We start from the raw sequence: 12,389 nt of genomic DNA on the forward strand, positions 1-12,389 counted from the left end.
AAAATCTTAAAAAAAAAAAAAAAGGGACGAAGGCTCGCCCCAGCCCCAGAGCCTGAAGGCATCATGTCCCAGAAGCCCTCACGCAGGCACCACTGGTCGTTTGAGGTGATTTCTGGAAAGGCGCCCCTTGGGGCAGCAGGCGGAGCTGCGGGAACCATATTACCCAGCAGGCTCAGCGGCAAGAGGCGGTAGCGCTGGGCCAATCACAGCACAGGGCTGGGATCACGCGTCACGCGAGACGTACGGTGTCTTCGTGGAGTTTGTATTGGGTGTTCCTGGTCCTGTTCGCGAGGTCACGGCTGCGGGACCCTGAGTGGGCTTGAGGCCGCAGGCCAGAGAGGCTTGAGAAGAGGCGTCGTATCCCCTTTGCACCAGGGCAGGGCTGAGGGTGTGTGGGGCAGGTCAGTGGAGCCCTTGGGACCCTCCCCGGCCTCCCACCTACCGCGGCCCCCGATCCACGCACAGGGCCCCACGGAGGCTGCAGAGTAGCAGATGGACCCGGCACAGGTGAGTAGATGACCCCTCAGGCCCTGTGGACCCCCAACCACGCAGTCCCAGCACCTCCATATCGAGGATAGTGTTGTCCTGGGTCTCGTCACTTCCTCTAACTGTGTCGTTGTGTCTAGGGGGTCGCCTTGATACGGAAGGGTTCCCACCTCTGTCGATCAATGAGGTGTAGAGGGGTGTCTCAGACACACGCACCAAGAGGTGCAAATGCGGGGAGGTGAGGCTGAGCTGGGCGGAATCGCAGCTCTCCGTTTTGCGTGGGGGAGCAGACAGCCTCAAGGTTGGGAGTCAGGTCTGGAATGACAGGCTGAGGAGCCGGGTCTTTTTGAGGTTGGTGGGAGCCATGGAGGATTTGGAGGTGGGGAGGAACGTGATTTGGGCCAAGTCTTTAATAGGCTTCCTTTAGCTGTAGAGTGGAGAGTAGGCAGGGGTGAGAAGAGTCAGGGACAGCAGGGAGAAGGCTCCTGCAACCCCCTCATAGTACCTGGAATTCTCTGTTCCCCACGTCACCCTCAGCCACCCTCGCAGCTGAAGCATGTGTCATAGGTGTGCAAAACAAGTTACAAAGCCTACAGCCTGGGTTCAGCTCCAGGCTCTGCCACTGCACCTCAGTGGGATAGTCAGCTTCCTTGGCTGTGAGACGGACTGATTGCAGTGTCTTCCCTCTGGGGTCCTGGTGGCAGATGTGGGGGGCAGAGTGTGAAAGGCAACACAGCATATGCAGGGAATGCCCAGTAAATGCTGGTTGTGGTCATTCATTTCTGTAATTTCTGGGGTCCAAGGAGGCCTTTGCCCTGGTCGTCTCCTCATGGCAGTGTGGGTGAGAGGGAAATGGGGCTTCCCAGAATCCCCCTGTCCCTGCACAGTCTGAATGAATTGAGTTTCAGAAAAGAGCCCATTTAACAATGTAGAGACTTCAGGGGCCATTCTGGCTATGTCCCAGGGCTTTTGAGTGAGTCTCATCAGTGCTTTTGTCTTCCATCTCTTGGGGTCAATGGGAATATTGACATTTCCTCCCCTTGGCTTGAGGGAGTCAGAGAGGGCATATGTGTGATGTGTGTTCTCCAATGTCAAACACTGCCCAGGTAGCCTCACTCTGAACACTGTTCTCGGGAAGCAGATCCCCTTGTCCTGTAATGATCTTAGGGGCTTACTCCAGGGGAATCCTGCCCTGGGGATTCCCCTGTCTCAGGCCTGCATGCAGCCGAGGACTAGAGGAAGAGAGAGTCTAGGGGCAGACTCACAGTGGGAGCAGTATTTTTGGAATCACTGCTTCTCTGCTGGGATGAAAAGGGCCCTCGGGCACTGGGAGCCAGGAAGGTTACTGGGTTCATCTTGCAGTTGCCATCTGTTTATTAGGAGTAAAGCTGGCTTGCCACTTACAGTGGCAAAATTATTTTTCTGTTTAAGACATTTACTTTTATATGAAAAGTAGATGCATTAAAGATTCAGTGGTGGCAGTGTGCAGGAGCGTGGTATGCATTTAGATGTAAACACACAGTAGACCCCAGATTTCTCTCCACTACGTGTCCCCCTCCCTTCATTCCAGCCATTCCAGTGCTCGTCTTCAGCAAGGCCATCCCCAGCTTTCCTTTTAAAATGGCCCCATCTCTCTAATCTTGTCCCTTTTTTTCTTGGCCTCAGAACTCATCTGTATCATCTTTCTCAATTATTTAGGCCTTGTTGGGGATCTTTCTCCAGTGGGGGCTGTGATTCCTCTTTGCTGCTCTGTCACCAGGCCTATAACAGGGCCAGAGCTGTAACAGGACCTCAATAGCTAGTTGTAGAATGAGACTCCCCTCAGTGGGCTCTCATCACACTTAGAATCTATGTTCAACACCCCCCACCATGGCCTGCTGCACCTGTCCCTGTGACTGCTCTGTTCCACCCACGTGTCTTCCTTTCCTTTCTTCCCTATTTCATGGCCCTGCAGCTATGCCGTCCTCCACTTGCCAAGCTCTTGCTCACTTGCCAGCCTTTGCCCTTGCAGTTCCCTCTGCCCAGGACACTGTTTCTGGAACTCTGCAGTGCATCCCTGTGCATTCCTCAGGCCTCTGCTCAAATGCCACTTCTTCGTCTTTCTAGTTTTAGCTAAAGTACCCCCTGAACCCACATGCTTGGGAGCTAGCATTTTTGTCCAGAGTTGAGTGCCAGGTTGAGATTTACCAGAAAGGAGGAAAAATAATCATAATCAAACAGTGGTAATAGCTGAATTTCACTGAGCCCTTGATTTGCTTTGAGGGACAGTTATTATATTTCATCTCATTCAGTTCCCATCTCCTCAGAGTTAGGTTCTGTTATCATCCCTGTTTGACAGAAGAGGAACTGGAGGCTCAGAGACATTAAGTTACCTACCCAAGGTCACACAGCTCTTATGTAGTTGAAACTCACATATTATCCGTTGGCTACCAGAGCCTGTGTTCCCAACCACAGTGGGCTGGGGATGCCTGAGGATGACACCTGTATTAAACTTTGTCAGGTGGGCAGGGCTTTCTCCTGCAGGTGAGCTTGAAAACAAGGAGGGCAAGAGGAGCCATCCCAGATAGAGGGAACCTTGTGGACAGAGGCAGTGAGGACAGAGTTGTTTAAGGAGGCACAAGAGGGCCTCGTGATTGCCAAGCTCCCCTCTCCCCCGCAAGATGTGTCTTGGGAAAGGGAGCATGTGTGGTCATTTGCTGGATGTTTCCCCCGCCCTTACCCAGGACACACATCACAGCCAGTCAGAGGTTGCTGTGTATGTTCTTATGGCCTCAGTGGTGTTATTCTCACTCACTGGGGTTCCTTGGTCCTTCCAGTGTTCATGACTCAGGGACACATGCTGTCAGGACTCAGGAAGGGAAAACTGACTGTTAGCTCACTGTGGAATCTCCTGGGGAGTCTGAGAAGGCTGGAGGCCCAAGCAGGTGTGGGGAGCTGGCCCAGGCCCTGCCTCTCCCAGGATGAGTGGCGCCCCCATCAGTGCCTCTCCCATGAGGAGGGTGAGGATGGCTCCAATCCTCTGTCCCTGTCCATGGAAGTATGGTCAGGGATGCCAAAAGTAGATTAACAGCAGCAGTATTAGAAGTGCTTCACCTGGGGCGCCTGCGTGGCTCAGTCGGTTAAGTGTCTGCCTTTGGCTCAGGTCATGATCTCAGGGTCCTGGGATCGAGCCTCATGTCGGACTCTGCTTCCCCCTCTTCCTCTGCACTTCCTCCCCCGCTTGCTCATGCTGTCTCGCTGTCTCCCTCTTTTTCAAGGAAATAAATAAATAATCTTTATTTAAAAAAAAAATTGCTTCACCTGCAGTGATGGAGGAGTGTGAGGGTTACCACAGACCTGGGCCAGAAGGACCTAGGTTCAAATCCCACCTCTGCTGTGTAGCCTGGGAACTCTCAGGTGACTCTCTGTAGCTCCCTGAGCCTCAGCTCGCTGACTCTGATGTGGAGATGATGATGGCATTTATCTGCATGGTGGTGTAAGGGTTAATAAATGTACAGAGCACTGTCATGAGCCAGAGACTCTAGTGTTGGCTTTATGAATGTTTTTCCTTGGATTCTCAAATAACCTGGTAAAGTAAGGGAATTATTATTATACTGACAGGGGAGATCGAGGCTCAGAGAAACCGAATGGCTTCCCCAAGGTGCACAGCAGGCCAGGTGTTGATTCAAGAGGTTGAATTCAGGGGCGCCTGGGTGGCGTAGTTGTTAAAGTGTCTGCCTTTGGCTCAGGGCGTGATCCCAGCATTCTGGGATCGAGCCCCACATCAGGCTTCTCCGTTGGGAGCCTGCTTCTTCCTCTCCCACTCCCCCTGCTTGTGTTCCCTCTCTCGCTGGCTGTCTCTCTCTGTCAAATAAATATATAAAAATCTTAAAAAAAAAATAAACAGTTTTGTTAAAAAAAAAAAAAAGAGGTTGAATTCAAACTTCGGAGTCTGCTCCAGAGCTGCGGACAGTTAATCCCTTTACCACAGCATGTGAAGCCCACAACCCAGGGCAGGCACACAGGAAGGACCAGGGAGGCTTAGCTTTGACTCCTGCTGTTCTTATTGTTGGAATTATCATCATGATTATTTCCGTGTTCCTCTGACATCCCAGACTACTTACCGTCTGCCCTCACAGTCCTTATGGGAATGCGATTGTATGTGTCATTCTCCATTGTTTCCACTATAGAAGTCTTCTCTGTCAGCCATGTCTGCCTCCCCCTTAAGTCCAGCTCAGAGCTCGGCCCTCAGGAGGCCTCAGTGATCAGGGCTGGACCTCTGTGCCCCTTCACCAGAGACTAAGTTATAGGCTCTGATCCTGCCTAACAGCCGTAAAGCAAATAATGCCACTGTGTCTGATTTTCCAGGCACCAGTGACCTTCAAGGATGTGCTTGTGACCTTCACCCAGGAAGAATGGGAATTATTGGACCTGCCCCAGAGGACACTGTACTGGAAGGTGATGAGGGAGACCTTCAGGCTTCTGGTCTCACTGGGTAAGTCTTCTCCTCGCCTCCATGTGGGGACATGCAGCATCCTTCTTGGTTTCTTCTTCTTTTCTGAGGCCTGACTGGCAGAGCAGGCCTTTGGAGCAGCCTGCCATCCTCCCCACGGTCCCCGCCACGTACTGGGCTCACTTCCTCCTGCCTGTTCTCCGTTTGTCTCCATCAAGAATCACCAAGATGGTGGCTGTTCCCTTTTTGATTTGTCAGATTTTTTTTTTTGTATATTCCTGATACTAATCTTTTACCCATTATGTGTGCTGCAGTTGTATTCTTAAAAGCTTAGCTTTTTAGAAATTTTCTTTAAAGCATCTTTTGATTAAAAGAAATTCGTATTTTATTTAGTCAGATCAATATATCTTTTGTTTTATGATTGCTGCTTTTCGTGTCTTGCTAGGAAATCTTTCCCTACACCAAGGTCAAATTGTATTCCTTTTCTGTTGCTTACTAATCTGGAATTAACTTTGTATATGACATGCAGTAGAAATGCAGTTGACTTTTTCCTGCATGTGGGTTACCAGGTTTTTAGCTTCATTTGTTATATAGTCCCTTCTTTTCCCACTGATCTGCTGTGCCACCGCTGCAGTCTGTGAAAGCTGCATGTATTCATGGGTCTGTTTCTGAGCACCATTATGGCCTGTTGCCAGTTTTCCTTATGTCTATGCCAATACCACGTTGTCTTGATGTCTGTACTTTCATCGTAACCCTAATACTGGGAGGGCAAGCCCCATCTCCTTATTATTCTTTTTTCAGTAATGTTCTTGGCCTTTAACTCTTGCATATAAATTCTGGAATCAACTTGTTGAGTTTCATGGAAAATCATGTTATCTGGACTGGTGATGAACTTACAGATTTGAGGAGAGTTGATAACCTTGTTATTAACATCTCCATTCGTATAGCTTCTCTTTAATATCTTGAAGTAAATATTTCAAATTTGTCTACTAGCTTTCGTCTATGTTTTAGTCACCTAGCTTTTCTCACACACAGTAGATTTAATATGTCCCCCTGCCAAGTCCTGCTCACCTCAGCCTTGTAGACACTGTCCTGGGAGTGGAGATGGCTGTACTTACTCTCACCCTTCCAAACTCTGGAGTCTGCACACTGTCTGCATTCCCAACCACATCTCTGCCGTCCTCTCGTGCTCTGAAGTTCCCTCAGCATCCAAGATTCTCTCCAGACTCTGCGTCTTTGTATACTCTGCTTCCTTTGGCTGCAGTGCCCTCTCACTTTCTATCTGTGGTAATTCTTGCTTTGTTAGGACTCAGATCTCAAAATACCTCCCAGTTGTCTTTCTCTCTCATTTGGCCTAGGTTAGATGCCCCCATCCCTGTGTTCCCTGTGACATCCTTTCTTAGAACAAACATAGCACATGGTGTCATCATTTCTCTCCCCTCTGGATAGTGAGGAAGGGACTCTTCTCTGGCTCCTAACCCAAATTCTCCCCAAGGTTGTCCCTTTAAAGATGTCAAGAATCCAAGGACCACCAAACAAAACAAAACAAAACAAACCCAAAACCAAAAAACAAACCTGAGTTTCAGAGATGTGAAAATCTAGCAGCTACCAGAGGCCCTGTTTCCGTCTTCCTTTTCCCAATGGCTTGGTGATTTTGTCCCTTCTATGTTGGCATTGCTAATAGGTCTTTTTTGTGTATTTGATTCCCTTCAGATGACAAAGCAAAAACCAATACCACAAAGCCTTCTGCTCCTCAGCCAGCCTTGTTTGAGGGATGCTCACCCCACAGGTTACTGACTGAGGAAGACTTCAGTGTTTCCACATTGGGAGAAGCCAGGGAACAAGAAAGACCACCAGAAGAACAGGGAGGGCACATAAGGACAGGGACACTCCCCTACAAGGAAACCCTCCCTGGAAAGGTAAACCCTGAATGTGATGATTTGGGAACAGGTAAAAATCTGTGCACAAATGATTTACAGGAGCAAGTCTCTCCAGGAGATGCTCTCCTTCAGTGTGAATCACATAGATCAAGGAGAGACCCTTTGATTTACAGAGGAAAGAAATCCTACAAATGCAAGGAATGTGGGAAAGAGTTTATCAACAATCACTTCCTTCTTCAACATCAGTGGATTCACAGTAGAGTAAAACCCTATAAATGCAAAAAGTGTGGGAAGGCCTTTCTCAGGAAGGCAGATCTCACTGGACACTACCGCATTCACATTAAGAAGAAGCTCTATGAGTGCATCGAGTGTGAGAAGGCCTTCAGCCGCAGGTCACACCTCACAGAACACCAGCGGGTTCACACTGGGGAGAAGCCCTTTGTGTGCATCCAATGCAGGAAGTCCTTCAGCCGCAGGTCACACCTCACGGAGCACCAGCGGATTCACAGTGGAGAGAAGCCTTACGTGTGCAGTGAATGTGGAAAGGCCTTTGCCCGCCACTCTGATTTTGTTCGGCATAATAGAACCCACACTGGAGAAAAACCCTTTGAGTGCAAAGAATGTGGGAAGGCCTTTGGTAACAGCTTTTCTGTAACTCGACACATGAGGTCTCATTCTGGGGAGAAGCTCTATGAGTGCAGTGAGTGTGGGAAGACCTACAGCTACAGCTCAACCCTCAATACTCATCGAAAGATTCATAGTGGAGTAAAATCCTACAAGTGTAAGAGATGTGGGAAGGCCTTTGACCAGAAGGCAGGCCTCAGTCAACATCAGAGAACTCATACTGAGTTCTTCTTAAAGAGACCTTTTTAAAGTAACTACAGTGGCAAATTGTTTGACTGGAGGGAAGATGTTACTTGGCATCTGAGAGTTCATATCCATGGCTTTCCTGCATACCGTGTCCTCCTTCATGTGCACAGTTTGTGCTGTGGCTGCAGCATTACCTTTACCTGAGGCTGAGCCCTGGCACTACAGAGACTGGAGGCCAGTCTCCCAAAATATGATGTGGCTCTCAGTAGAGGGACCTTTTCACGCCTGAGAGTGCCCATGAAGAGACCTGGGCCTCAGTTTGTCCCAGAGCATAAGTGATGTGCTTTGCAGTGGATGAAGGGCCCTCTTCCCTCATGGTCCATGTCTCCCCATCTAACTTTCTGCTTTTACAGGGGCCTGCTGTGCTTTTGCTGGTGTGATGGGCAGGAGTCACGAGAACCCCATCCTTCATGCCCATTACCCCACATGTGCCTTGTGTCATGGAAATACATGGGCCTTGCTGTCTAGAAGGGAAAAACACGTGGTAACACAGAGGTGTGGTATAGCAACTCTGCTGCGATTACAATAATGTGCTTAATCCGGCTCAAAACAGACATGGAGGACAGATGTCCATTTGGAAGAGTGGTTCAGTGGCTAAGGGCTTGGGCCCTTGGGACAGTTGGAATTCCAGCACTTCCAACCTGTGCTGTCCATCTGGGTGACCTCAGTCATGTCATTTACCCACAGGACTGTCTTGTAAAAGTGAGAAGATGTATGTTAAACTGTAAAGCATAGGCAGAGGAGCAGACAGTACACAAAGGGTGATATCATGCAGACCCGTGAGGAATGGAGGAGCCCCAGCTATGTTCGAAGATGAGGAAGAACTTTTTTGGCAAAGGGAACAGCATGTACCAAGACCCTGAGGCAGGCAATAACTGGCCTTATTAGAGGAAACAGCTGAAGGCTAGTGTGTCTGGAGGAAATGAGTAGTGAGCAGTGAGATGGAGAGAACAGGGCCAGATGCACAGGGCTTTGTGGATTTTATTCTGACTGTTCTGGGAGGCTGAGGATGGGATTCAGCAGGCCAGTGGCATGATCTTGTCTCTGAATTTGTCCTTGGCTGCTGTGTGGAGAGTGGACTGAAGAGGCAAACATTGATGTGGGAGAGAGATGAGGCCACTGGGTGGTCCAGGGGGTATATTGTCATTGGACTGGCCCACGATGGTGGCATTGGAGTCAGTGGGGAGATGACGAGTTGGGACATGTTAGGAGGCAGAGCCAATAGGACATGTGCATAATTGGGATGGTGGGTGAGCCCCAGGGAATGATTTTCCCTCCTCATTCCTCAAGAGAGAGCGCTTTGCATCCATGGGAATGTGACGTGGCCTGTCCTTGTGTTCCAGGTTTTCAGTCAGCACCTAGTGTGTTGAGTGAGCAAGTGAAGCTGAAGACTCCTTTTCTTGGACAGAAAAAAGGCAGGACTCCTTCTCCCCTTGATGGTCACATGGGCAGTGAATTTGCCATGGCTTTATTTCTGTGATGCTGAGGGGCCCTGGCCCTGCCCCTGCCCAGATTGGATGAATTTGGGCAGGAAGCCATGCAGGGCTGATGAGCACCCTTCTTTGCTGTGCTTCTTACTAGTGGCCATGACAGTGCAACTCAGGGACTTTTGGGGTTCTTCGTTTCTTCCTCTGTAAACTGGGTGCTCTCATATCCGTTGTGAGGCTCAGCTTCATTATCTATGAAACCAGAGTGTTGACTGACGCACCTCACCAGGTGGTTATTTAGGTTAAAGGATTGTGTTGTAAAGGACCTGGTGTCAGCTGTGGATATTCTTAAATGTTAGCGGTTGTTAGAATTATTTTCACTAATATGTTACCCCTTCTTGCCGTCCTATTCCTTTCTCATCAGGGGATGTGCTGATGGGATTTGTTTGTAAAAATATACTGCAAGTACTGATGACATCTCAGCTGACTTTAGACCTTGAGAAGCTTGATTAAAGATTCTGGTGACTCTCAGCATAAGATCTTGGTTCCCCAGCAACCAAAGCCAGGACATTCTTTGCCCCCTGGTTTCTTTCCCTGGTGGAGATGGGGTGGCCGAGGATGCCAGAGAACGTTAATTGTTCTTTGAATGGAAGTTCAAAACCTACCCTTGAAATTTATTGATGAAGATTTAAGTATCTTGTGAAGGGAGGTTTTAACTCTCAAAAAGTACTGACTGTTAATTTATTTCATACTTACCTAATATAATATTTTACATTTTTGGGTTTAAATTTGTTGTCTTATTTTGTGGCTTTCTTTGCTTCACTTGTTCTTTTTCTGGTCCTTAAAAAAAATAATTGTTACTTAACAATCCAGATTTTTTTAAAATTCTAGTTTAAAAAGCTTATTCTGTTTGTTATTGTTTAAGCTAAAATTTACAAACACTTACTTAAAACAGTAGAGGACAGACTTAAAAAAGCTTTTCCTTCTTCCCAGCCAATATAAGGGACTTAGAAGATTAACTAGTATGTTCTAGCTCAGTGTATGCATTGAGATTATGCACGTTAACTCCATCAGTCTGACTCCACAAGGAAATGTTATTCATGTTTAATGCAAATAATGAGGAGATGTATCAATCCACATATGCATTCCCCTCTTGGGTCCTCATTCCTTCTATCATTGTGAATACTTCATCTGAGATTACTTTCCAAAGTTCTTAAATATTACCTTTAGGATTTCATTTTATGTGTGTTAATCTTCCATTAAAGTCCTCATTTTTGGTTTGAACTAGTCTTATTTTGTACTCTTTCTTGAAAGACAATTTTGACATATATAGAAATCTAGGTTGGCTTGGTTTTTTTCTTCAGCGGGTCCTTGAATAGGTCCTTCCCCAGTGTCATAGAACCATAATTATATAGGGACTGAGTGGCAACAAGTAATTTACTTTGTGTATGGTCTTAAGAATAGAAGTATTAGGGGTGTCTGGCTGGCTCAGCCAGTAGAACATGTGACTCTTAATCCCAGGGTTCTGAGTTGGAGCCCCAGGTTGGGTGTAGAGATTACTTAAAAATAAAATCTTAAAAAAAAAAAGAATAGAAATACTAACATTAAGATGGAGGCATGGAGTTTTGGTTTATCACCCAAAGGGTAATAGTGCTGAATATGTAGGAAGAATAATAAAATGGATATCTGATGAATTGTATTAGAAAGTGGGTAGCTGCTCTCCAATCCAGTTTTCCCTTTATGGACACACAGCTTCATTTACATGAGCCATGTAAATGAGTTTTGGGCAATGGAATATAGGCAGAAATTATTATGAAATTATATCTTCATCATGTTTTCTCATTTGTGCTCCTCCACAGGGTATCTTCTCCAGCCTCAGTGATTTCAGTTTGCACATACCTCCCCAGGATTTAGCTGCAGGTTCAAGCATGGACTGGGGCCCTTCTGGATGCATTTTTAACAAATTCCCGTGTGATGCTAATGCTCCTGGTTTGGGAACCACTGGATTAGAGCACTGTTTAATGTCAGAACACAATGATGCTGCAAGTTATCTTTATATCACCTATTTTTAAACCTTTTAAATATTATTGTTTATATAGTATTGTTAACCATAATCACCATGCTGCACATTTCCAGGACTTTATTTTATGGTTTTGAAGTATATTTTTTCCCCACAGAGGCTAAGGAGGCTTGCCTAAGGAGAAGTCTCCTATTACAGCTCTCCCAGGATGGGGCTTCGCCTAAGGTAGCCACAGAAATCTGGGCCAGTCCTTGTGTTTGGAGCCCTAGAGCAGTATTTCCTAAAGTCCCTGGCAGCGCTTTTCGGCCAAGGTTGTGGAGAATGGGAAAGTCCCATCCTAACCTGGTCACGGGCAGGACAGAAACCACATTACCCAGCAGGCTGTGCCTTGTGCGTGGGTGGCAGGCACTCGTCCGGTAACAAGCCAGGAGCGAGGCTTTACCTCGGCAGAAGTGGTGGCGGGACTTCCGAAGGTGTCAGAGACGTTGTGGTGGGTCTGTGCTTGTTGGCTGAAAAGGGGGGAAGGAAGGAGAGTAGGACCCACCTCTGCGCTTTTGTGTGAGCCCTGACCCTAGCCTGGCCCACACTCTCCGGTATCCACACGGGTCCTCCTTTCTCCAGGTGCCTGGTGGTGGCACCCTCGGCCTTGAGTGCCTTTTACAGAAGTGCAGCCGAGGTAGGGAGTGGGCCGGCCAAGGTCACGCCCTGCCGGGGGCCCAGCAAGACGGGAAGTGGAATAAACTCAAGGGCCCAACTGGTCCCGCTCAGTTCAGGCGGTGGGCTGGTGGTGGGCGAGTGGACGCCAGCTGCTGGGACCCTCACCCTACTGGTCTCAGAGCCCTGTTATAGAGGATCCTGTAACCTAGGGCTTCTCGATCTCTCCTCTGCCCACCTGAGTTTGGGCTCCTGGAGGCCAGTCGCTCTTGGCCCAAGGTCCTTAATCAAGACCAGGAATTGTATGGAGCACTTTCTGTTTCTGGAACCAGGTAAGATGAAGGAAGGTTTTCCAGTCACAAGAATGAGCATGAACATACGCCTGGATGTGGTACTGAACTGGAAATGTTCGCAAATGCAGGTCCACAGTGTCTTTATGGTTCCACACAAATTTTAGAATTGTTGTTCTAATTCTGTGGAAAATGCCTTTGAAATGTTGAAAGGGGTTCTGTTGAATCTGTAGATTGCTTTGGGTAATATGGACAGTTTTAACAGCATTATTTCTTCCAATCTAAGAGCACAGAACATCTTTCCATTTATTTGTGTCTTTTTCAATTTCT

At 47.7% G+C, this 12,389-nt stretch overlaps 1 protein-coding gene across 1 annotated transcript; it reads left to right on the forward strand.

Moving 5' to 3' along the window:
* Positions 1–492: 492 nt before the first annotated feature.
* On the forward strand, positions 493–7,671 carry LOC100464928 (zinc finger protein 460). The gene is made up of 3 exons (XM_034638057.1): positions 493–507; positions 4,834–4,923; positions 7,045–7,671. Exons 1-3 carry the CDS (start codon positions 493–495, stop codon positions 7,669–7,671), a joined length of 732 nt encoding a protein of 243 aa, XP_034493948.1.
* Positions 7,672–12,389: the final 4,718 nt, after the last annotated feature.

The sequence above is a fragment of the Ailuropoda melanoleuca genome, chromosome 12, assembly GCF_002007445.2.
Source record: "Ailuropoda melanoleuca isolate Jingjing chromosome 12, ASM200744v2, whole genome shotgun sequence".
Taxonomy (NCBI): domain Eukaryota; kingdom Metazoa; phylum Chordata; class Mammalia; order Carnivora; family Ursidae; genus Ailuropoda; species Ailuropoda melanoleuca.